Source organism: Solea senegalensis, linkage group LG4 (genome assembly GCF_019176455.1).
Source record: "Solea senegalensis isolate Sse05_10M linkage group LG4, IFAPA_SoseM_1, whole genome shotgun sequence".
Taxonomy (NCBI): domain Eukaryota; kingdom Metazoa; phylum Chordata; class Actinopteri; order Pleuronectiformes; family Soleidae; genus Solea; species Solea senegalensis.
Window position 1 is genome coordinate 13,841,049 of NC_058024.1, and position 27,343 is coordinate 13,868,391.

General features: G+C 40.8%; 1 protein-coding gene across 1 annotated transcript in view; it reads left to right on the forward strand.

Moving 5' to 3' along the window:
• The window catches only part of fbln2 (fibulin 2), a 53,954-nt gene that overhangs the window by 20,778 nt on the left and 5,833 nt on the right, over positions 1-27,343 (forward strand). The window contains exons 2-13 of the mRNA XM_044023138.1: positions 2,263-2,386; positions 3,025-3,154; positions 4,044-4,230; positions 7,568-7,777; positions 9,766-9,888; positions 10,858-10,959; positions 17,614-17,748; positions 19,585-19,722; positions 22,420-22,563; positions 23,849-23,977; positions 25,842-25,967; positions 26,981-27,097. Of these exons, the coding sequence (XP_043879073.1) occupies positions 2,263-2,386; positions 3,025-3,154; positions 4,044-4,230; positions 7,568-7,777; positions 9,766-9,888; positions 10,858-10,959; positions 17,614-17,748; positions 19,585-19,722; positions 22,420-22,563; positions 23,849-23,977; positions 25,842-25,967; positions 26,981-27,097 (1,665 nt within the window). The remainder of the gene's footprint in view (positions 1-2,262; positions 2,387-3,024; positions 3,155-4,043; positions 4,231-7,567; positions 7,778-9,765; positions 9,889-10,857; positions 10,960-17,613; positions 17,749-19,584; positions 19,723-22,419; positions 22,564-23,848; positions 23,978-25,841; positions 25,968-26,980; positions 27,098-27,343) is intronic.

The window sequence follows — 27,343 nt, forward strand, 5'->3', positions numbered from 1 at the left end:
GTCCAAGCCTTTTAAAGAAATGAAACAAAGCAGTGGGAATATGAAGAATATGCTAATGTTCTTCACTGTATATAAGACAGTGAAGGTTTATTGAGAGGAAAAACAAAAGCTCTTTGTCAGCGGCTTTTCTTCAAAGGGCTCAGAGTCAAGTCTGATGCGTGCGCGTTGGGTGTGGTGTGGAGGCGACGAGGCAACTGGGCTCTTCACAGTGCCAAGCAGCAGCAGCAGCAGCAGTCTGCCTCACAGTGTGCTCATCCTCCATGTGATCTCCATGCAAAACAGCCAGCCTTGCTGTGAGTGGGGAAAGGGGGAGAGAGGGGGGCGTATTTCAGTTTCCACGGGACCTGCAGAGAGGAGAAGAATGTCAGTGATTACTCTGACAGCTGCCACATCAGCATGCTCTTGACGTAGGCAAGGTTTGCTTGAAGTTGCATAATTGAAAGCGACAAAGATTCTTTTTTTTTTTTAAGCATCAGCATAAATGTGAGCTATAGAAATAGGAAATGCATTCATTCAATTATGGGGATTTAATTGGTTCCTGCTTTAACATGTTAAATGCTCTTTTCTCTCGGTTGATGATATTGAAACGATGCCATTTTTTCCTCCGACTTCATGTTTTCAGCTCTGTTTATGACAAATCCGTTACAGTGACTCAATAGATTGATTGATTGATGGATTCATTGATCTAATTGATTTTTTTCATCCCAGACTGGAGAAATCGTTCTGTTACAGCAGCATTAGACATCAGAACATAAGAATGTACTGTGTATTGTAAGTTTAGCCAAGAATAAAAGAATAGAATACAAAATTAAAAACATACGGCGGTATAAACTCTGAAATATAAACATGCGTGATGGTAAAAACTAGATCTAAACAGCCGTACGTATAGTATAGTGAGTATACAGTGCATTATAACACCACTTTTACTGAAGTAGTATTACAGAATTACCTTAAAAAACTGCTGTTGTACTGAAAACATAACCATACATCTGTTAGAATAATGTTAATGTTGTCTACCATCCTCAGCCCCTCAGCAGGTAATTTATAAAATAGCTGCTGTCTGTCTGTCTGTCTCTGTCACAGCAATCAGTCATAACAGTTTTAATCCAGTCGTAATTAAACTTGGCCTCAAATGTCAAGTCACAGCATGGAATCAATGTTTTACCAATGCATGACAAAAAAGCCAAAGTATAATATGCAAACGTTTTTCAAACACAAAGTGCTGTGCATGGACAAAATGTATATATATATGTATATATATATATAGGTATATGTCTATATATATATATATATACATACATATATATATATACATATATGTATATATGTATATATATATATAGGTATATGTCTATATATATATATATATATACATACATATATATATATACATATATGTATATATGTACACACAACTGATGTCTGTGAAGATTCTCAGTCGCCCAGGTCGTAATCTTCAGAAGCTTGTTATTGGCAGCTGGACTTACTTTGTCAGTCAGAAGTGAAGAAACATCTTCATCTTTATTAAAACAAGTCCAGTTGCATATAACTAACTTGTGAAAATAAAAAAGAAGGGATAAGGGAAGATAAAACTGCTCTAATGAGGAAAAAAGATTTAAATAAAACCAACAGCCTGAGATCTCACTATCTTTCCTACAGAGAGATTGTCAGTCTATGACAATAATTTGCTGACCTGTGTCCTTCATAATGTCAAAATAATTAATCTTCACGTGAAACTGTAATATTCACTCATGCTTGTAAGTTAATACTTTTAACAGTGCAGCATATTCATGCAGAATATTTAAGAGTGCATGCAGCACAGGTGAAGTGTTTATCATTTATTCTGATGATTCGTCCGCGAGATTTTCAAGTCCTCCATCTGCTCGCCACCTGATATTCTATAAAAACACTGACTCTGTCTCACTTCACGCTCACAGCTAGAGGACTGTCGTTCTACTTATGAACACTATATATAGAAGAAATTGTTGCTTGGGTAAAAAAAAAAAGAAAAAAGTTTCCAATCATAAAATGTGCTACTGTATTCTGGTGACAGACCTACAGGGTTCAGCTGTAGAAATGTTATGGCGCCTTTGAAACCTGGTGCAGTCTACCATCTGTTTCTGTCTGTCTGCAGAAGGCACAGTATAGCTGAGCAGACAAAGAGAATTTATTGTACAACTGTTTTTTTTTTTTTTTATTATTTATTCCATCATCGTTATGTGTATGTTGATGTGTGCATACCTGCATGTCTCTGGGCTGCAGGTCCAGGAGCCTCTGTTGAAGAGCTGCTGCAGAGCTGCTGTGCTGCTGGCCAGAAATGGTTCAATGAAAACAATCACTGCAACCACATGCCTCTGCTGACCGGTGACAGGAGCTCCATGTGCAGGTGAGTACTGTCCCAGTAAGCCACACGTTTGGAAACTGCTTTAGAGAAAGTAATAGTGTCTTAACTTAGTTGAAACCACAGTTAACTCAAGCACTGTACAACATGGGTGTCATATTTTTAATGAAATACACCTTAAAACATGGCAGTGACTGTGGACTTCAGACAAAAATGATCAGCTACTTAACAAAAAGCTCTTCTAACCCACTCACTTCCTCAGCATTGAGTCCACTGACAAAAACAGCAATTTAATCCAGCAGAACACAGGAGTTGTTGGTCCATTGCTGCCTCGAAGTTGTTGTCACTTAAATCCAAACCGATAAATCTGTACAACAAATGAACATACTGGTGGAGGAAGCTGCACCAACATCCCTGTGTTCTGTGAGGTAAAATCATTGGTTATGTCAGTGGATTTTGGGGAGTGTGGTGGGAATGAGTGGATTACAAAGTGACACCTAATCTAATACTTAACACACTAGTGGATATGCAGTATATACATATTCTTAGTTCAGTTTTGTTTTATTCCTCTCTATTCTTTGTTTAATCACGTGGGACACTTTAAGTGACATCACTTTGTTTGAAAAGTGCTAAATAATAAAGGCTGATTTTGATATCTGTGTGTGTGTGTGTGTGTGCGCCAGTGTCGCACAAAACCAGTGCTGCCGCAGCTCACAGAAGGAGAGCCAGTGTGAATTAGGAATAACTTCAGCCAGAAGAGGAGACACATGTGAGGTGGCTCAGGAGGATGAGTGCGCACGTGACTCCTACCAGGTACATCACTGTCTCACCAGCATGAGGTCTCCTAAATAGCGGTGCCATTTGCTTAATGAAACAGCACATCACGGGTGGATGATGCCCTCCTCCTCTACCCACTAGCCTAACAAACACTGACTTGATGAAAGCTTGTTACATTTATATCTCTTGAATAGAAAATTAGCTGTTTTTGTGAGTCAGGCTGAGTGTGACTCACCGTTTCGAATGCTTCAAGACCACAAGAAGTGCAAAGCAATTCCACCCATCGGCAGTGGTCTGGTACTGCGGAACAGCCACAATAACATGGTTTCTGAGTCTGTGTATATCAGACTTTAAACACATTAAATATCTCCTGGAATGTATCAATGTTTTGGCCACAGCCAGATTTCAGTTTCAGAATCTGTGCCAGCAGAAGGGCTTTCTTGAAGGTTGGGCAGTGTATTTGTGTTCATTGGCAAGCGATGTGTTTGTTAAGAACTGCCAAAAAATCTCCCATTTCTCTTCACATCCCTCAGACCTGTGAATACTTTCATGTGGAAATTGGAGCCACCCCTTTGCTAGGAGTCAGCTCAGACTGTAGTCATTGTTTCACCAAGAGAAAACCTGGTTTTTCAACCCTTCAGCCAACTGCTCATGTGTTAAAGCAGCCGAGCCAAACGTCTGCGCCAGGTCATTTTTAAGGAAGGTGAAAAAAGTGGTCCACCTTGAGGCTACAGCTGAAACCCCTTTTGTTGTGGGTTCACCGGGATGACTCTGCCCGCTTGGCGGTCGGTTACGTTTCCTTCCTTTCAACTGTTTACTAAACAGGGTTAAAAGTGCAGGGTCATAAAGAGAGTAGGTAATAAGAGTTTTTTTAAGGGGGAGCCCAGTGATACACTCCTAATTGCTGCTGTGTCTGGATGGACAGGTGTGCTGCAGCTGCTGTGCCCTTGGCTTATGGATGCGCAGTGGAGGATATGGCTGCGGTGCTCACCAGCACCTGGTCTACCCATGCAGTCACGTCGCACTCACCTGCTGCGAGGAAGGCGAAGGTCCAAGTCAGGTGACGCTGAAGAAAAAGCAACAACCCAGACCATCTCCAATGCCTAGAAAAGGTATCTGTTCTGTATCTGTATACAGTCCATCATGTGACATATAGGACAGATGCACACATTATGAGCCAATGAGCCACACATTTTTTCTACATGCGATGTGGTCTTGTATTTGGATGAGAGATGAGTGAAAACTGCAGTTTCCTTGGTCTTGTGATGTTGTCCGCGCCAAGCTATGACTGACAGTTTGAGGTGAGACCAAGTCAGGTCAAATTAAAAGAGAGTCACAAAAATATTTTAAGGAATGAGAACAAGGAAAAGATTAGATGATCTTCTTTGAGCTGTTTTACCACAACTGGCAAATCCTGCAAATGCTTTGCAGCTGTGAAAAGCTCCTTTTACGTAGAAGAATTATTACACTACAAGTTTCATTTCAAATTCTCGAGTTTGTTGTTTGTCTCTAATTTAGCCTGAGATCTGGGTGCATAACATTAGCAGTGAATTAGTGAATTTTATCGAGACATGCAGAGATGAGGAGCAGGATGCAGATATGTGGTTTCTCTTTTATAATTTTCAAACTTCAAACACTGAGTCAAGTAGCATTGACTGAGGAAATGGATCTGATTTCACATAAATCCCTCTATAGACACAGAATGCATATGTCCACATGTAAAACATGTAAAAACAAGGCGTTTATAAGGAGTTTAGTATGTGGGTCCAAAGTTTTAAGACAGTTGCAAGTCTCTGACAGCTGTATTTAATTAAATGGCCATCAGGGGGATAATCAACTGGTTGTAAGAAGTCAGTCTGTATGTAAATCTGTGAGGAAATTAGTCTTCTTCTCACTTGACTTAACATCAGGAAACATTTACCTGATGAGTTCCAGGTCAATTTCAGGACAATTACGGACCACAGTGCTTGTTTGAAAGCAGCTTTATTTAATTTGAACACAAAAACCTATTAATCCTGCCTCCTCGGCATTCCCGCCCTCTATCTACTGCACATTTGTGGCTGCCGTCACATGCTTGAACCGGCAAAGCACCGCGCTGATGAACGGAACTGGTCCTGGTTTTGAGCCATCTCTGTCGTGTCCTTGTTGAATTGTAAGTCAGAGGTGGAGCCCGAGCGGAGTCTGATCTTTCAAAAGACAGACGCTCTCAGTTGATGGGTCAGGAGTCACGTTACCGTTCACAGTAATGGGGAAAGATGTATGCAAGCTGTGATGAATCAGGAACAGATGGCAGCTCAGGCTGTTGTCTCTTTACTTGTGCCAGCAAAGTTTTCCTCTGTCTCTGATCTATCACGTACATATCGCCTCTGACATTTGCATCCAGGATTGTCCAAACAACTGAGACTGAATGTAAACATGGCTCATGCAAATCTCTTCCAAGACTCATTTGTTTGTACATGTACAGAAAAATAGTTAGACTTCAGCACACTAGCATCTGAATACACAGTATTTATTGTTTGCTGTAACTGCATTCACACGTGTGCATTGGAGGTTTCAGTGTAATGCTGCCCTTTTGAACTGAATCCATATTTTGTTTTGTGTTGCACCTTTCCTGTGCTGTCTCACTTTACTGTGCACTGTGTACATGGCTGAACTGACTATAAACATACTACTTCTACTGAAAAGCTGCTCATTTGTTTTTACCGTTTTTATGCAAATATTCCAGCACAGACGTGAGACAATCAAATGATGTTTATGCGTTTATGCTCGAACAGTAGACTCTCCAAACAGAGCTCTTGGACAAGGCTGTTCTTCCCACTGCTGGAGAGTACAGCCAACAACACCCAAACACTACGTTAGCAATAATGGCAGCCTCTCTACAAAGTTTGCCACTTCAGACACTGCTCTGGTAACTTCAGAAAGTCGAAACCAGCACCAGTTGTTCTATGAAATCAGTGACATTGACGCAGTGACAGGTGAAAAACAGACAGAGGTTGACCCTTCACGAGCCTGGATAGACTTTTGCTCATCTTTATACCTCTGACATTCACAAAAGGAATGGACTGGGAGTTCAGTATTAGTCTTTGTGTTTGTGCTTTAATGGAAGCAATTGTTTGCATGTGTGATGATGAGACAAAGTCAGACCCCCGCTGTTATTTCATTCACGACATCAGAGGAATTCCTCTAATCCCACGCTGTAATAGACTCTCTGCTCTAGCCATCAACCAGCAGCTCATTTCCTCCTGCTTTTAAACGGCAAATGTGAGTGATGTCATTCTGAAGTGGGAATCATTTAACCTGCTGACAGCTGCAAAGTTTTTAGGAGCTGTAAAAACTAGTCGAAGCTCATAGTCAACACGCACTCAAGATGCATGAAGGATGCCTTTACTTTGTGAATGTTTTAAGGAATGGATGAGGATGCACGGTAATTATTTCCTTGGGGGGAATGTCTTCAGTCTTATGACTCACTGCCTTTGAATTAAAACAGAAAACATTCACTTTTAACCCAAAACCCTCAAAAGAGCAATTTCTTATAATAAAGCACACTTTCAGCCCTCACCTCTTGGCATACAGAGTAATGGTCAAGCACTTGTGTGTTTATCTGGTGTATTTTTTCCTTTTGTTTTTGTGGCTTGAATCACTCTACTGATTCATGATGAGAGCCGCCAGTCAGAGGATGAGACGAAGCACAGAAATACTAAAATAAGCAAGTTACTAGGACTAATTTCTAGCTTTCCCCCCTGCAAATCTGAGGCAGTGTTGCGATGTTTGTAGTTCTTTGCTATCGGCTATACAGCAGTGTGTCCTAAAAGACAGACCTGGTTCCACTTCAGATTTTAAAACCACAAAGACAGAGTTGAACAAAAGCTTTTAGTTCTCTGAGAATCTCAAGCAAAATGGTATTTTCACTAAAATATCACAAACTAAATTCCCATACAATTTAATCAAAAGGGGGAAAAAAAGATGTGTATATATTTTGGCTTGTGCGAGGTTATACGTGAGTTACACAAGTTACATATTCCAGTTCACATTAAAAGCTTGTTTTACAGGTAGGATTTCAACTATGAACAGGTGTAATAGTGCAGTCAGCTGACCTGCCAGGACATTTCCTTTCTGCTCATTCTAGTTTTCCAACAAACACTTCATTTTGAATACTTTCCCCACTACTTCACTCACACATTATTGTTCTGTCATCACAAATGCGTCACGGATTGACCTCAGCACTCGTTTGTGGTGGTCCTGTAATGATGCACATTTGCATATTAAAAGTGGATAAAAGTGTCACTTAAAACACTCTGTAAAATTAAAAAGAGGAGCAGATGTTGTTTTGTAACTTCAAGTCAATTTCATGAGGTATGTGTGTGTGTGTGTGTGGGAGAAACTCTCTGGGCAATCTGGTGCTGTCTCTAATTTGAGACCCTGCCAATCCCCTTCTCTCATTCCTTCCAGTCTCAGACAGCGAGTATCCCAAGGAGGCCTTCTCCATCAGTGCCACAGATGAAGCTGCCAATGTGGTGGAGGAGCAGGAGGACATGGATGAGTGTCAGCTGTATGCAGGCCAGCTGTGCCAGCACAAATGCATCAACGTCTTGGGTTCATACCGCTGTGAATGCCACCAGGGCTACATTCTGCAGCAAGATCGACACTCCTGTGCACCAGGTACTGTTCAGTGTTAAAGGCGACATAGACCAGAAGCTCCAATTAACGCTGCGTTTGTGTGTGTGTATCTGCGTCATTATCTCGTTTAGGAAACCCTAAAGTTTCTGAACAACAGTTCAGCCACTGCTGAGAAAATATTGTTGTATTGTTTTCCTGGGCTCTGCGAAGCGGATCGGCACTTCCTTAATTTGATGTCGTCATCAGAAATCCTCACCACTCCTCTCACCACTGTAGCGCCTCCTGCGGGCACTAGTCCAGGCACATCCGGTTGCGTACATTCAACCGCAGAAAAAAGAAGAACTACTCTCGTTGTAGCTGCTGAGATGCAGAGCATCCACTGTGCCAGAGGGGGAGCTGTGTATCCGAGAGCTGGCCTATCTATTACGTCACTTCCAGGTACCTGGCCAATCACAGGATAGTGGGAAAGCTCTCGTTGGCTGGCCAATCACAACACAGTCCACGTTCTGGGGGTGTGGTTTTGGTCTGAAACAGCGTGGCTGACGAGAGTGTCAGTGAGGAGATATTTTGATCGGCTCCTTTGCAGCGATTAGGAGGTTTTTAACCATGAAAACAAGTTAATATATGTAAGTAGACCTCCATAACTAACATATATGTGTGATACAAGCATTCTATGTCGCCTTTAAGACCCGTTCTCCACCGTGTGGTACAGTTCAGTTGTTTTTGCAATGTCACACAATCCTTTGGATTATGTTTGTGTTTAGTTTTGAGACTTACTGGACTACCAGTGGTCTCGCACCTGAAGGGTGGAGTTAGACACACTGCAGCTCGCTGATTGGTGGATAGAGAATCAGGTCACATAAGTGTGTATTACAACAATTTTTAAATGAATAATGTCAACATGCAGCAGTGGTATGATGTGACATTACACAGCTCTGCTTTCCCAGCAAATGACGGTGTGGTATTTAAAGTTGGAGTACACAACATTTTTTGGCACACTTAGGTAACATTGGCAACAACTGCCTAAGCTGCAGAGAAATGTAGGAACAATGCATACCTGGTAGGAACATTTCAGCACATTTGAGTGCCCCTCGCACTCTTAACTGCTCTGTGATTGGTCAGTATCTCCTGTCATGGGAAATATTTACCCTAGGCTAGATTGAGAGCCTAGAGGAGGTGCCAAAGTCTTAATTCTCTGTCAAATTCCTGGATTTGAATTGTGCACAAAGATTATTATGTTCTGTAATTATTGATAAATAAATGAATAAGAGTGACGAGGGCCCATTTTGGAATCAAAAAATCCTCTAGGGGTCACCCAGACCTTAAAACACCACTAGGATCAATAATTCCCATTGGCCAATTGGCCTCCATGTTATATTTGAACGGTTTATCACACATAAATAACAATTTACAAATTAAAATGAACGAATAAACATTGAGTGAAAATGCTAAAATGTTAGGCCTATATGGCTGGTATATTAACCCCCTAACATAAACATGAAGAAGCCTTTAACGTGGGCAAAAGTTTCTCCACTTTTACCTTGTGCTCCTTCAGTTATGCTAAAACACAGATGTGTGATTGGAATTAGCTCATGAAGGAATTTCTGAACAATAAAACAAAGTATTTTACTTCCATTAAAGGTTTAACTACAAGAGGCTTAATTTTATTGGCTGCACATATATGGTCATTTTTTTGCTATGATTATGCTGTGGTTAAACTAGTTACAGATTTCATCATCATAGTCTTGGTGAATTAACAAGCTTGTAAAAATCCCCTCTTACCCTTAAAATGAAAGATAATTTATTCATAGACCTCTCTGCTCTATAAAAGAGTATAATGACAAAGCACCCAGCAGCGGTCGGATCATGTCTGGCTATTTGGGAATGGATATTACGTATAATTTTGCTTTTTTTAATCTTGTAAACTGCTTTCATATCAGAAACATTAAAAAGTCGTTTCTTTTAATTATTGTTCAACCTCACTGAGCTGTTTCTCATAGTGTCTGTTGTGGTGTGTTCTCAATGTGCAGTGAGTCCAGATGAAGACAACACAGTCAGAGAGGAAAGTCCGGCTGTGATCCCAACACAAACCACCACCACCACTACAACCACCACAACCACCACACACCCAGTCCGCCTCAACCCTTGTGCAGGTATTACAAGCATTATACTCACTGTGTACAGAAAACATTCAAACTTTAACCTGTACATTTAAATTTAACATACACAGTCAATGTTTTTTAATTCATATTTGACATTTAAGAATATTTATTAAGAATAATATTTTTTAAAGATTGGAAAAACATGTTCTAGTACAGCAAGATGTTAGATGTTTTTATTTTTGATTTGACCTTGTGTAAATACACCATTTGGCTTTTCTCAGTACAAACTTTGTCAACTATACTGTGTAATGTATTCAACAAATATACATATTCTGCTCTTCAATCGGGCTGGGCAATAATTCAATATCAATATCTATCTAAGGTTCAATATTGTAAATTGTACTAAATTGTATTTCTCAAACTTGGACTGATTCATCCAGATACTGCAGTTGGGAGACATACTGTTGCATGTCTGTGTTCCGCTGGACTCAGACATGCAAACTGACCTGGGTGCTCTGCACATGATCCACAGCTCCCAGCCCCTCAGCTTAAATTGATGGATGGTAGAAAGACACAAAATGGCAGTCGACATGGTACCGACCAACCACCAGCTCAAGTTGTTTGAGTCCGTGGTGCAACAGGTCAACCGCAAAATGCCTAATACTAAAAAGCTGAGAGGCAGCATATCACCAGTTAGTGTAGTGGAGGCAGAATCGCTGACTGTCTCTGACTCTTATTTATAAGAATATTCAATATCTATGGAGTGGTCTTTTGACACTTGACTGCTTAAAAGCTTTTTTTAAGGGACGTGTGAGAAATTGTCGGGAAACACTTCCTGCTCGGGGTCGGGGGGTTTTACCTTGAAGAGCAAAACAAGGATCAGCAGGACAGCACAGAAGCACCACGAGGATTAAAAAGTGAAGACATGATGAGTGAATGAGAGTCCTGAAGGTGTCGCTGCATGCAATCCAGAGATGATTGTGATCACGCTGCTCATATGTTATTTCTTTCACCTTATAGCAAACGGTCCTTGCAGTCAGCAGTGTATAACAGTGGCAGGCCAGGCTCACTGCTCCTGCTTCCCTGGCTTCTCATTGATGACAGATGGTCGCATGTGTGAAGGTAAGGGCTTTCGCTCCTTCCCGTCATGTTACCGTTGGCAGTAATTAGAGCAATTTACCAAGCTTGCGTGTGTGTGTGTGTGTGTGTGTGTGTGTCCCTTAAGCCGCCTCTCTGAAGCTGGGCTTGTACTTGGCACCAAACAACCTAACAGCATCAACAACAGTGCCGCACAAGTGAACAGCAACAAACACATACACCACACACACAACAAACACGCAGTCGAGCGGTTTGTCCGGAGGTTGGAACATTTTCTAATTGGATGCAGTCACTCATGAAAAAGGGAAATGCAGGTCTTGTGAAACTAAACAACGCATCGACTGATGGGCTCTCACTTCCTGGAGACTGTTGCCAGGAACATGAGTTCGCCGTAGCTAATTACTCTTTGGCAGTGATAGCTTTAAAACATCCCGGATTATACAGTAGCATCTGTGTACTTGGGTACCTTCTTTCAAAACCTGGCAGAACAGTGACAGGAGGACAGTCTCCATAACACCGACCTGTTGCACCTTTAATGATTATAATTTGATAAACATTTGATGCCCGGTGCTTTTTCAGTTTGAGTTTGATTCTACTCATTATGAAATTATGAAACTAAAATACATCATTTCCGTGGTGGACAGTGTCTGATTTGTTCCTGAAACACATTTTAACGCACTTGTTGTTATCATCTTCACATCCTAATATCCTGAGAAAAGTTCATTCAGAACACATGGAATGATTAGCAGGTGTATCAGCCAGAGAGATGTACTCCAGTGAGGAGTTAATGGCAGGGAATGTTCTCTGTTGCACTTCAGATAATTATTTTTTTTTTGGGGGGGAGCTTTCACGAGAGGGGCAATAGGAGGGGGTTTGATGAACTGGTTTAATTGTTTTCCAAAGTGTACCCTGCTACTGCTCCAGGTTTAAAAATGAGTTTACACAATGCTGAGAAAGGCTATCAACTCCAAATGACTCTCTCCTTGTTCCTCAGTAAAGTGGTATTTTCGATCTCATGTCACCTGGCGACGTTACCGTGCTGCACACAACACAAGAAGTGATTAGACAGACGGAGGCAACAGCAACATTGTGCTTGTGAAACAAGGTGGAGTTTGACTGAAAACACGAAGGAAGTGCTCCATAAACCCGGTTGTTTGGCAGTTTCTATCCCCCCTGTGCAGCTAGTGTATACACACAAACGCTCCCTCAATCAGGTCTGATAGTTTTGCAGGACAGAGCCAGTTCTCAGATAGAACTGACAAATGATTTTACACTGTTTCTGTTCATGAATGGAGTATCGGGATCGGATCCCAGTTTGACTAAGGATGAGCCTTTCTGTGTCTGCGCGTGGGTTTTCTCTGGTTACTCCAGCTCCCTCCAGTCCAGTCCAAAAACATGAAGACTGGGAATTAGGTAAATCGACTCTAGGTGTGTGGGTGATAGTGAATGGTTTTTCATCCCACGACCCTCATATGGAGGATTAACCAGTAGAAAATGAATGAACGTCATCCTGCGCTAAATCCTTCCTTCTCTGAGTCAAGTGTAAAAATCAGTTGTTGTTTTTTGTGCTACTTCATAGTCATGTTGTAGGCTGCACCGCTGTTGCATTTTATTGCAATAACTTAATAATTAAAGATCGATCCTCAGTACATTAGAGGTGCTCGTTGGTTCAAAGTCAGCATTTTGCTGCAGAGGAAATTCAATCAAATAGATGGACCACCTACATTTACACCCTCCCCCAGATGGGAATGTAATTGTTACCATGCCAAGGACCATTTTCCATGAATGGGTCTACAGTAATAAATTTCCTGCAGCAGTTAGTAAATTGATCCATGAATTTGTAAATAGGTTGAGAAGTTTGGCAGCGGGTTTGCTCTGTGGAAAAAAAACAAAAACAGTGAAACAGATGGTTCACGTACACAGCAGCTCACACCACGTTTGCTGGTCGAGTGGACAGGTAGAGGGTGTGAACCATAGTGCTGCATGTAGCTGTGACACAGTGGACATAGGCGCTGAAAGTGGCTCAGTTTTGCTTCATGTGTCAGTCAGCAGACGGTGTAATACCTTTAGATGGGAACCTATTACATAAGAGTTAGTGTTTCTCCTCCCTACTATTTCATTCAGGGCTCAGAGTGAACACTTTCCCTCCTAAGTCTTTCCACATGTGAACACGTGGGTGGGCAACATTTGGCTTCAACAGGACAAAGGGACTGAAGCAGCTCTACAAGATGTCAGTGTGTGTGTGTGTGTGGGGAGGTGTCAGAGAGGTGTAAGTCGACTGTGGACGACTTGCGGTAAAAACGTCACGCACGCTGTGGAACTCTAAACACCTGAGATGCTTGGTGTAGACTAACCTGAATGGTACTTGGATACTGATGGGATTCATTCAGTGTGATGGTTGAGTGAGATAGACACAACAGTTGCTCTCCTCTTTCCGTTTCACTCACAGCTGTTGCCATGGGAACGCGTTCTGTGACGAGGCCTTTTCGGCACATCAGAAAAACGTAAATGCGCGAGTTCAACAATTAGTCGGCTTTCTGATGTCGTTTCTGCTCATCGCTCAAGTGTGAATGGCTTCTCTCAGTACACACAATCACGCACACACACACACACACATGCTTGTATGGCATTCTTCGTGAAAACAATAACAGGTAAAAATCACAAACAAGAGAACATACTGTATTCTCGTATTCCCTCCTTTAATGAAATGCCTTACTTGCCTTTCAGAGTTTTTTTGCCACAGGGAATCTGAGTGAAATATGTGCTTTAAAACAATTTGAATGGGGAGCAGGAGGAGGGGAAAACACTGATCTGAGGCGCTCACCCTGCAGCTCTTTCCCATAAGGTTCTTTTCTATGTCAGCATCACTTGTCACAGTACAGCTTACTGTATTACATAAAACCCTCTGTGGATCTGCAGCAAACACATTTATCTCACTTTCTTAATTTAACCACTTCTCTTTCTTGACATAATGGTATTCTGTGCACCGACGACGTAAAGTCTTAACCCTCAAAAAGCCTTTTGAAGTAGTCTTCTAAAATGTCCTCACAATAAAGACATGTAGACACACGGACACACATCATTTCCACTCTTATCCATTTATGATATTTACTCCAAGGAACATGGTAACATCTAAGGTTTTAGAGTGGTATTTCTTATGATTATGGATGAGACTTTTGCAGTAAATATCTGCATTATCCTCTCTGCAGTCACAGTGCTATCATAATCTTTTCCTTTACATGGCCAGGTGTTGTTGGAGGTTGATTGACACTGTGGTAAAATCTATTTTTGATGTATACTTTTTACTGTGAAACAGGCACAGTATACGAAGAAAATACTGTGTAAGTGAGAGCTCTGTTAGGAACGTGTGTAATGAGGTCTTTGCAGATGTGCTGTACCACAGGGAAACAATGGTTTTACTGGTGAAGTGTTTCCTGTAACACCGCTCTGAGAACCAACACAGAGCAGATTACTGATATGAGGCAAGTCATTGAAGATCAGCGAGCAGCAGTGTGGGTTCATGCCAAGAAAAAGTGCCACAGCTTTTTTCTGCTTTGAGAGTGATGAAGTTTAGAGAAGGCCAGACGGAGTTGCACTGTGTCTTTATATCTGTCACTTTTGTACCCATTTTAAAGAATAAGTTGTATCATTTCCATTTTAGTTAATCCCTTTAATGTAATTATTTAAGGTAGTATTCAGGAACTCTATGTAAAACACAACAGCCGCACATCCAGACATTGCCTTTGCTCCTGTTGACAATATTTGTCCGAACTATTTGACTTTGTAGCTTCATGTTCCCAGCTGTAAAAATACTGAGAAGTCTTTCTCATCACTGGAAGTATGGCTCCTCCAACAAGCTTTGTTTTTACTTGAGCGATAAAATATTGCTTGTCAATCTACCTTTCTCTTCATGGCAGTTGCCTTCACCCTGACTGCGACCTGACGGAGATACAGTCAGAAGAAACCTCCCTGTAGAATGTGTTGCTGTAATTTACTACTTTACTTTAGGTTATTTGATCACGGAAAGATTTAATAGCGGTCCCGAGAATGTTGTTGTATTTCCGCGTCACAAATTTACAGGCTGTATGTGACCCTGAGGCCAGATGTTCCTCTCCCATTATAGCCCACAGCTATAGGACCTACACTGACAGTTATTGAGTGTGCCGCAAAATGATATTGTGCACTATATTGACACAGCGGTTTAAAAGGTATGAAGTGGTTGAGGTGAGAGGCAGACAAGCATAACAATGAATTGCCAGACTTTCTCTCCCTGATGTCTTCTTGTACTGTATGCCTATGACATCATACTTCTCATGTGCCTTTAAAAGCATTACATTTATGCCTGCTGCCCGCAAATGTAAGTGTCTACTTTCTGTACAAATGACTGATAACCTTCAACCAGCAAAGACATGACCCCGATTAAGACAAGACAGTGGTCTTCTTTCCTGGTGTGTAATCCATTCTCCTTGCATTTTGTGTACATCCGTCCTATATCCAAGGAAGTGGCCAGATGTTTGTAACCTGTTCATGAGTGAAAGTATATATGTATGTATATATATATATATATATATATATACGATAAAAACTGGTGTACCCCTTGCGGAGAAACAGACTGCGAGACTTCAGAATTTGTTTTAAATGTCGTTCAGAGACAATATGACGGTAACCACTTGCAAGCAGAACAGTAATGTCCTTATAATGAAGTCCTTCAAATAAAATAAGCACGAGAAACTGAAATATATATATTTTTATGCTCATGTCCCTTTAGGGGCTCCGTAGACTGAAGCTTTAGTGTATGGATTATAAATGCCGCAGTTTTGGAGAGAAAAACCTGATACCCCTGATAAATCAACATCATCTGGATCTCTAATCCAAACATCCCTCTGAATTCATGATGGAGAAATCACACACACACACACACACAGCCTGCATCTGCGTGGCCCTAACCCTCCTGTCACAAACCAAATCTGCAAATGAGCCAAGTCTGACGTCATCTACCTCAGCTTGAACTTTTCAACGATTCCCATCGTCTGCTCAGTCAAGTGTGAAAAAACCACATGGTATGTGTTTCCTCGAGTGTCTGATGGTGCTGCCTCTCAGACACATCCCCGTGCTCCAGTCTCTTGATAGCCTTCTCCCTCCTACGTTCAGCCACACATTTATATTCCTCTTTGCTCCCTTGTTTTCCATTGGATCTGTTCACTCCTCACAGCTGTATAATGTGGCTGTCCCCAGGCACCAGTCAAGGGAGGTAGGGAGCTTAAAGCAATAGGCACTTTTTCCCCTTTACTTTCTCTTTTTTTCTTCCCTTAAATGACGCACTGGAAATAATGCCAGACACTGGAGCCCTGTGGTGGAAGGCAAACGCAACTTTCTGCACCACTGGCAATATGCAAACACTGAAAGCAGTCCCATCCATCCCAAGCCTTGACAGAGAGCACGGCCCAGAGGACATGGCAGACTTGGTGTGACTGAAAATATCTGCCCTATGACGGCGATTTGCAGACAGTCCCCCCCAAAACAAGTGCCTGCAGTGTTTATGCAGCATCACAGAGTACAAATACATACAAATACAATTGAATTGTATTGAAAATAAAGAGAAACTGTTCGTTTAAGTGGGTTGGACAAGTGTCCGACCCAGCTCTAAACCTTATGGAAAAGAGCTCCGGGGTCTTACTCATACACGGGGTACAAGTGAGAGCCTCAGATCAGTGCTTTTCCTCCTCCTCCTCCTACTCCCCATTCATAATCATTGTAGTTCATTCAGATTCCCTATGGCAGAAGCTCTGAAAGTCATGGAAGGCATTTCAGCAAGCGAGGGACTGCCAACAGACACACAAGCAGCACCGGAGAATACAGTATGTTCTCCTCTCGTTTCTGATTCAGTGTGGAAGCCCTGGCTCCTTTTGTGTCGATTTTTACGAGACATTTTTGTCTGCTTCCCTGTGGATTGGATCACGTTTACTAGATGCAAAAAGCCATCATGTTATTGTGTTGTGAGTTTGTGTGTGTGTGTGTATGCTGGATGTCTTCCACACGGACACACATGTGCAGATACGGTAACACACAATAATCCCAGGCCGGCCCTACTGTATCAGTCCATTCAGCTAATCAGCCATGCAGCGTGATGCATGATAACGGAATGCAGTAGCGTGATAGAGAGTGAGGATCCACTGTCTCAGCACGAGCTTCCCAAAGTCATAAATCAACAGCGCCTGTTTACCAACTCCGCCGCTGTTGGACTGATAACGATTTAAAAAATCGCAACTGTGTATTTTATTTCACTGAAACGAGCAGATGAAGCTCAAACATCACTCGTCTGCTGCCGAGACCTGATATTCTGATCTTAACTTGGGATTTAAAGCAACACAATTTAGGATTGTTTGTTATATTGTCTGTTACAATATTTATCGAGGTGCATTTGTTAACAACCATGTTTTCACACTGGGTACAGTGCCCTATACTCTTTCCTGGAGGGAAAAAAGCGAAACATCCAGTACACTGTGCATGTGCATAGTCTTTGTAACGTGCTATGTTTCTGTGAATATGTTGATAGCGGACGAACACACAAACAACGTACAGTTTTGAATATCAACCGTAACTACAAGCATGCACAGGCTCCGACCATCACACGTTATTTGTCTCCACTCACGGCCACCATTTGTCCTTTCTCCGCAGATGTGGACGAGTGCGTGACCAACACCCACAGCTGTCGGCCCAGTGAGCGCTGCGTGAACACAGTGGGATCATTTGTATGCGAGCTGCAGGTCACTTGTCCTACAGGCTTCCAGCTGAGTAATAGTGTTTGTGAGGGTGAGTTCATTGTACCTGACGTATTTCATTAAGGCGATTTACCCAGCAGTCATTTTCAGAGCCGCTAACGCAGTCAGTGGAAATACTGATGATGTCTTTTTTAAGAGGCAGTACAGCCGCTGAATTCTAACTTTCTTTTTAGCTACAAAACAGCCAGAAATCAGATGGAATGGGGAATAACACATTATAATTCATCCATGTATTTTTTTGGGGCTTTTTTAATTGCTCATTGAAATGATTAAGGTACTCCTAAATTATAGTTATTAAGATTTCAGTGCTGGTTCATTTGGCAACACACATAGTTACCGTGGTAACAGCCTGAGTGAGTTGTAAAGCAGGTCATTCTTGAGCAGCTTCACAACAAAGCACTAAGTGGTTTTGTTTGGAAATTGCACTGCTGTCATTTTTAAACAAAGACAGATACTACAACATAGTCACAGCCTTCAAGTGAGAGTCTAAACATTACATTTGGTCACTTACTTCTTACAGTTATCCAGAGCTTGTGTCTGTGTCACTGTGTCCTGCTTGGTTTTGCCAGTTTAGCAAAGGATCTCCTGGCAAACAGTACATAATCTCTGCGGCAGCGTGTAACAGATGCTAATGTATGTACACACACAGGCTGTTCTGCGTCGTACGTTTGTCCCCCTCTGTCACTTTTTCTAATTGTATCACTGTGAACCCAAAATAATTCCTCCTTAAAGGGCCCTTTGATGACTCATCGACCGCTGAGGACTGCTGTGTCGTACATAGCTGTGGCATCATTGATGGCAGAGAGTTCCTCTCAAAGAGGCTCATTGTTGCCCGCAGACCATATTCAGATGAATATGATGAATATTAATTGTGTAGAAATCAACACAAATCTTTAAAGGAAACTGTAGAAATCAAAGTATACGGAGCGTTATGCTGATTTTCTTTTTTTTTAATTCATTCTGGGGGTTGTTGCCATACAAAGTGTTCATTAAAGATATGACAGTTTGTCATCATAATGATGTTTTTCTCTTAGGGACAAGGTTTTCACAGAAACATGACGACTTAATTGATGGCACAAAATGGATTTGGTGGTTTGAATCAGTGAAGTTGTGACAGTAACTGCGAGGTGTCAGGTGTCTGTAGACAAATGTTGTTTTTCAATGGGCTTAAAATTGACAGTTTTTACAAATAAGGGGCTTGTGATAAATAGATTTGACCTAGCACATTTACACAGTGACAAGGCAGCAAGGTATTTTAAGTCTTGACTTGATGTGACTACTCAATGTGGCTGGATAATGAATATTTAGTCGGCCGTCCAGCAGACAAAAAGAAATTAGTAATCGCTTCATGAAAGAAAATAGCACACATCTCCGCTGCGACACGTCCCTCTGCCGATGGTAGAGGAAACGCCAAATTAATGTTGTTCTGCCCGTGCACCCCAGGACGAATCTCATAGGACCAAATATTACATGAACTCCAGAGAAACGAGCTTGTGGCGAAAAAGCAAGAATCTTCCATTTAAACCCCACCCATCGCTCACAAGATTCAATAACTGTCATTTAACAAGTTTGGTTCAGCTTCTGTTATTTGCAGAGTAGGAACAAGTGATATTTTTGACGGAGCGGGGGATTTTTCCTGGAGTTAAACTCTGACAGAGTGAAAGTTTATTATATCTCGGATGCTGCATATGTTTACTCTGTGCTTGAGCCACAGTGCCACCTACTGTACTGTGAACATGCTGAACCTGCCAGAGCTGACAGCAGATGACTACAGTAGAGTGAGCTCTCTTCTGGTCTGTTAAAGTGGCTCATTGTGTTGATGCTCATGTCTGTCTTTCTTTCTTTCTTTCTCTCTTTTTCTCTTTAGACGTTGACGAGTGTGTGCTGCAAACCCATAAGTGTGGTGTGGGCTCTGTGTGTGAGAACACCATGGGCTCTTTCCTGTGTATTACCAAACAGAAGTGCATCAGCGGCTTCACACAGGACTCTCATGGAAACTGCATTGGTAAGAGAATGTCAGGGCAGCTCTTTGCTGCCTACAGTGCACCGATAACTAGCTAATAGAGCTGGAATACTGTGCTTCTCGTCTTTCAAAACAATCATTCCTCTCATTATGTCCCTGGGTGAACACTTAAAGTATAATAGTTCAGGTGTTGATGTGCCGCATGCGGCCCCTGCCTGGGTTACACTTCTTGCGTCACATCACATCTCCATAATGCTCGTACACGGTCACAGTTAAACAATAGTCCACGTCAGTTCCACACACGGGTACTTAGTCTCACATTCCATTCCAGGAGCAGCAATTATCCTTGTGTTCTTGGAGCACTGAGTTGGACATGTATACAAGCTGTGCAAGTTTCTGTTTTCGCCCTTTGTCTAAAAAAGCCATTGTACAAAACAAGCGCATGCCGCCCACTGGACTGCAAAGTGTTTTGCCAGTGTCGGCGCGTTTGGTCCGCACAGATGAAGCAAAGTGAAACGCATACCACGCGGACCTCTGTGCACATGCAGGTGCCAAAAAGTGTGGCACCAAAAGACGGGCTGGCCTGCACCCAGTGAAAACATGACCAGCGGGGACACAGGCTTAAGCCACTCACGAGGGCTGAGCAATGATTTGTTTTCCAATTTGAAAAAGCAAGTCTATAAAGCAGAATTAGGAAAGGAAAGAAACCTCGCACTCTGTCCAACCTGCTTTGACTAATGTATTGCAGCGTTTCTGGTACTAGACCTTTATCAGGCATGTGCACATGAAGATGTTTATTATCTATTTATTGAAATAGAGAATATGACAGAGGTTGATTTACAAAAAAAAAAAAAAAAAGGTTGCCCATATTACTTTTTATGATAATGTTAAATGTCATGTTGTGTTTTTATGGAGGATCATATGATCTGGCTTCTGAGAGGTTCTCCACTTGTTGCCTTGGTAACTTCATGGTCACCAGACTCCAAGAAATGTCTGCATCTGGTCAATAAAATATAACCCCACCCCCTAATAAAACTACAAATACTTGCGGGTTTGATGCTTTGAGTTTTATACAGATGAAGCAAAAAACTAAACAAAATAAAAACATCCTACTGCTCTTAAAATAAAATAAAAAAGCTTGCAATTGTTTACCAGTATGTAGTGAAACTTTTTAGAGAATAAGAAGTTGCTTTAACATTTATCTCATGATTTTTTATGTCTCACAGAAACAGAGCCACGTCTGATGTCTCCGAGCAGATAATCACACATAATTGCCTCAGATATTGCACATAATCCCACTGAGCTGTCTTTCTATAATTGTAAGTCAAATTAAAACTATCTTTTGTGTTTTAAAAAGAAGACCTCTTAAATTCTGTTACAAAACACACGCACACACACACGCAAATGTTGTGGGTTCTCTCTTTCGAGATAAAAGCAACACATGTTGTCACCATTGAGTAATTTAAATAATAATCTTTCACCATAATGTAAATCAAGTGATCTGGGAGAGAACGAGACGTCTGCACCTCCTGTAGACCGCCTCACGTACATGAAAAAAAAGGGTGAATCAGACAGTTTACACAAATTACACCGCTCGCCACACGAGCACATTCTGCAGTTTGAGCATGTGCCTGATGTTCCGATATCAGTTATATCCACGTTCCTGTCTGTATGGCTCTCATTTTGGCTTTGTGAAACCCAGCAAAACAGATCGGCGTAGACATGAATGTTGATTGGCATTCTCAGTAGCCAGTAGTGCAGAAAGTGCATCACCCCCAGGTGACGAGGGTTGACAACAATTCAGCAGCTCAGCGTGGAGCGTCGTGATGACAGCCTGCCTTCTGTTGCTGAGCAATTATCACCACCACCTTCACCTTAATGAATCCGACGGCACGTGACTCTGTGCGGCGTCAGTATACAGGCAGAATCTGCAGTAAGTGAGGAGTGGGTTCAAAATTCACCAGAGCTTTATGAGTGGGTGCAAAGTGAGTAAAAACCACGCAGTGTACATTAAAAATGAACGTAACATTTGACAAGTGAGGCTTAAGACGTAAGGCGGGAGTACGGATAAGCTAAAAGAAGAAAAATCAACCGTTAAATCTAACCGTAGACTGCATATAATGGGAAAATTCTATAATCTGACTAAGCATTTTCCTGAGGAGTTAACGTCTTATTCACTAGTTTTAGGTCTTTTTGTTTGACTCACAGTTAGTATCACGAGGTAAAAACCCAGAGTTTAGGATGATGGATGCATGTACATATGTATGAATGTATGGATGTATCCATCCCAGAAATTGGACATTATAATTATAATTGGATTATACAAAATTACAACTATATGAAGATATAAATTCTATATAAATATATGAGATTATAAACTGAATGCTGCTGGTAAAGGGTTATCTCAATAGTATACAGAGATATAGATATATACTTGATAATAATACAAAAGATTCATGTTATAATCTTTACATACAATGAATAAAGCCCTTACAGTCCACATGACTGCAATCACACATACTGATTAGTTCATAACGTATTCTAGTTTTGGAAGAACTAGGCCCAATTTACACCAACAAGTAAACACACAACTCCATAATTGTCCCGTTGAAATGACTGTGAGCTGATAGATAGACGTACTGTCAACCTGTCAGTCAGGATTAAGCCCGCCCAGCAATGCCATTCCTGTGGAACAGGAATGTAATTCTTCATTCTCTTTCTTTTTTTATTTCTGTGCAGACATAAACGAGTGCAGCAGCCGGACTGAGCCGTGCAGCTCGGGCTTTAACTGCATCAACACCGTGGGCTCCTTCACGTGCCAGAAGAAGATCATCATGTGCAGCCACGGATACCACGCCAGCCCCGATGGAGCCAAGTGTGTTGGTGAGATTCACCTCTCGGACATGAACACACAAGTGTGGAATAATGTCATCAAAGTGTTGATTGCAAAAGGCCTCAAGAGGGATGAGCTGAAATATTAGCCAGCTAGGCTCATGAAGTTATGAAAACTTAATTCAATAAATGAATATGAAATTAGGAGATGAATCAGCTGATTTCTGTTGCTTTGCAGTAACATAGTGCATTTTTTATTTTACTCCAGTTTCTCTTTCACATGTTATGGTTCACAATGACAAATTTTCAGCTTTTTTTTAAAAAAAAAAAAAAAACACTTTTCCTCTTAGACTCTGTCAGTTACATTATTGGCTGTTCCCTTTCGCCTGAATGAGCTGACTGTCAATCACACGACCAGCGAAGCAAAATAGTTTGAAAAGGAAAAAAGTGAAATAATGAAAGCAACACTGAAAAAATTCAGCAAAAATGTAATCCCGTCATGAATGGAGCCTGTTCTATAATTGGATTAAAAATAAATGAATCAACAATGAATGGAATTAATGTTATAAATATTTATAACAAAACACTTAGCAGGTACATTTTGATTTGACTTTGCTAGATTATTGATCTGAACAGCGTTATGATGATCAATTCTCTATTGATCACTTTATCAATGAATCTAATAAATGTTTGAGCACTGCTTCAAAGACACATCTGTCGTGGATAGGCAAATTATTTGTGTCCAACTAACAGTTATGTAATTGAAGATATTCAATTAACATGTTAAATTAAAATGTTAAAAATATTAAGACTCATTTTGAATTCTGGCCAAAGACTCGGACCCAGTTCAGAGTGTCTGTGATTAACACGCAAGACTACAGGATCTTGTTTTCCCATACACTGTATTCTGTTAACTATAGTTGTTCAAAAATGATTAATACTGGTAATATAGGTAGATATTAAGTATAAAAAGTCTAATAAAATAAGAAATAACATTAAATTGTAAGTATTTCAGGGTTATTTCACTTATTGTCCACCTGCAGTGACGAATATAATGACAAATAATAATGATCTAGTGTCAAGTTCTCAATTATTATTATTTATATGGAACATAAAGTGGTTTGTAGACTGTGGTTTTCCATGTGTCAGAAGTTTTAAAGGAAATTATTGATGTAAAATTATGATTTTTGAGGTACATGAGAAACAGAATATTTCTATTCATTTCAGATTACTATCTCTCACAGTGTAAAAAGAGGCGTTTGGTTGTTTTTTGAAACTACACAGCTGTGCAGCAGGTCATTGCTGATACGCTTTATCTGTCTTTCTCCACGTCCAGACACTGATGAGTGTCAGATGGGGACACACCGCTGTGGAACGGGCCAGATCTGTCACAACCTCCCTGGCAGCTACCGTTGTGACTGTCAGACGGGCTACCAGTATGATGCTCTGCACAAAGTCTGCACCGGTACGTATATTGCAATGTCAAGTCTGTGAAATGATGAAAAGCAGATTGGGGTGTTGGAGTTGTCCAAACAGTGTTTGAAGCCAGAAGCAGAGGCAGTGGCTCAGTTAAACTTCACTACACAGAGCGAATGAGTGATGTCGGATTCCACTAAATGATATAATGAAATGTACAATTTTTGGGATAGTTTGACATAAAATGAAAAAAAGCGTCATGAATATGTTTGTATTCTTGTTGTTGTTAGTCTTCATCAGTAACTGGAGTTAACTAGAGAACCAGTGAGATATGTTCAAACTCTAAAAGGAAAAATAAGAATTCATCTTTGTGTCCACATACAAAGATGTACATTTTGTTATAAAGATAATAAACTTTATTTATATAGCACTTTACTAGTGGACCATGCAAGACTTATATTCATAATGTGGCCTGGTTTCACTTTGACACAATCTGTACCCTGAGAGTAAAGCGCATATGCATCCATGCAACTCAGTATACAAGAAGTCAAGAACCAGGTCACTAAATTAATTAATTAATTGTCTAGTACTTTATCCTCAAATTAACAAGCCAAATAACACTGGTTATGTTATGTGATATATCTTAATAGTGCACGTCAATGATATGTTATGCTATTCGTCCTCGATATCTAAAAGGGTCCCTTCAGTCAAGTAATACTGGTTATTATGTGATGTCTTTATAGGGCCCCTTATGCCACTTTTCCAATCAGATCAGTTAAAGTGACTCTTGAAAACTTGAGTTCATCTTACATACTTTGTTATAAAACAGCTGAAACCAAAGTGAATATTAGAGTTACATCACATATGTGGACAGAAACGTGATTGTTTGCTTAATATCTTTCTTTCTTTCTTTCATAAAATAGTGTTGGTCTGAATGTGGACACAGTTTTATTGACCAAATATACGATATAACCGTCCGTGATGAGGTGATGGCTGGCTCATGGCCTCCATCTCTGTTTTACAGGGGAAGACAAAAGTCCATCAAGATAGTACAGGGTAGGAAACTGGACCGATGGCGAGATCATATCTTTCATCGATCGAAAATGTTCCACAAACGATTCACTAATGACAAAAGTAGTGTGGAGAAAATAACCATTATCCTTCACTGGAAACCTCCCTATCAGCATTAAGTATGTTTTGACTGGATCATTTTGCACAGAAACAGATTAAAAGGGAACAGTCATTTCCAGTGTTCCCATTGAAGTTATTAGTCTAGAAACAAGGCCTTAATTGGTATTAAAATGTCTTCAATCACTCTTTCAAACGTGGGAAATGGGATTTTCTGATATTTCTTTTTTTTGTGTGACGCATTTGAAAACCTCAAAATAATTGGAAACATTTTCTTTGTTCATAATTTACTGAAGGACTCTCACAGTAAAACCGTGCAGCTCAGGATAAAGGGAACCAGCGCTTTAACTTGGACATAAATCCAAGGAAAACCTTTTGTTTTTTTACTGTTTGATGAGCGCCTCAAACAAGCCTACGAAATCCAAGCATTTTTGGTACATTGTGAAATTGGTCATACGTTTAAATCCAGGGGGCATTTAAAAAAAAGTCTTGGATTGAACTTGCCTTACATTGTTGGTAGCATGATTTAAAAGTCAGCTGGCAGAGAAGTCAGCATCCATCCATCCATCCATCCATCTATCAAACTTTTACGGAGTTGCTGTCAATGATGTGACAGCTACTGCCTATGAAAATTCCCCTCACCATTCCAGCAGAAATCTAAATAAAAAAAAAAAAGTCCCTCCACTCATCATAGTGTTTGTGTATGAATGAGATGTGGCACTGCGTCCTCGGTGGCCTGAAGGCATCTGCCTGCTGTCTAACAGCGCTTGCTCCTGCTCTGACAGACATAAATGAGTGCTGGCGTTACCCTGGCAGGCTGTGTGCCCAGACCTGTGAAAACACCCCAGGCTCCTACCACTGCTCATGCACAGCTGGCTTCTCCCTTTCATTTGATGGCAAGAACTGTGAAGGTAAGCTAGTGTTTCCCTTTTTTTAAAAAAAACGGTTTAAATGGCATGTTTTTAGACGGACTGTCGTATTTTCCTCCAATGTAAGCGGAGAGGTTTTGCCTCAGGGGAGGCTTTGCACGCCGCGTACTGATGGATAGAAAAGTGTTTGTAAGTATTTCTTATCGCCGCAAAATGCTTTCTGGTGGAACGTAATTTCCCAGTCTTCATTTCTGGGAATGCGGAGGTGTCATTTCCAAGTTCAGGTGCTGTCAGTCATCAGTGTGTTGAAGACACAGTCGCGCTTCAGAGAGCAGTTCTGACGAAGGAGCATGATTCACATTAGCTTGTCACAGATATTATCCAGAGAACTTAACCAAGTCGGGACTGTGAAGATTTGCATTTATCAGGCTTTACTATGAAAGTAGTGTGATTAGGTTTCCATTAGGGTTTTTCACCTTCATTTGCCTCAGACACTTGACACAGTTTTAATAACAGATGGCACCAGGCAGTTCATGCGGGACAATCCTTTATTTTAATCTTTTTACTTCTACTTCAATCTGTCTTTTTCCGTTTCACTGCCCCAGAAATCACTGGTCACTTATTTTCTTGTTTTGATGTTTCTGGAGGTAGAACTCGCCTGACAACAGATCAAAAAAATTAAATTTTGTATCCAAAGCCTATTTTATTTATTTGTGCAATAGAGCTCCATCGTTGTACTAGACCTGTTAAACACACACTTACATAAGGTAATTATATACATAAATATCATTCTTTACTAAGAACCAGTTACACACACACGTTACAATCCACAGAGGAAATTTAGTTATTGATCCTTTATTTGGATTTAAACAAGTTGTCACATTGAGTTTTGGACCGGTATCACAAAGCTGGTGGGACCCTAAGACTTTCACCCTTTTATATGTATATACTGTATGCACTGTATTTGTGATAAGAAGTCTTCTGAATACGATTTCTGAAATAAAAAAAGCAGAAGGAAAACCATGTGTAACGATGATCATCTTTTCTGTGCTTAGATGTGAACGAATGTGACAAACATCCCTGTAGCCAGGAGTGCGCCAACATCTACGGCTCTTATCAGTGCTACTGTCGTCAAGGTTACCACCTGAAGGAGGATGGACACACCTGTGAAGGTTTGAATTAATTATGAATATGGGATTGATCGCCACCGTGTCGGGTGTTACACGCATTAAACATTGTGTCACACAGAGTGTGCACTATATTGGTCACATATGTCAAATCTAACACAATCAATAGAGCAGTTCAGGAAGTCCCTCTACACAAAAATAGATTGGTTGATCGATTGGCTGGGATGTGTTATATCAAGAGGTTTTTTCCCTTCTCATTCTCAAACATGAGAACAGAATATAAGGTGTACA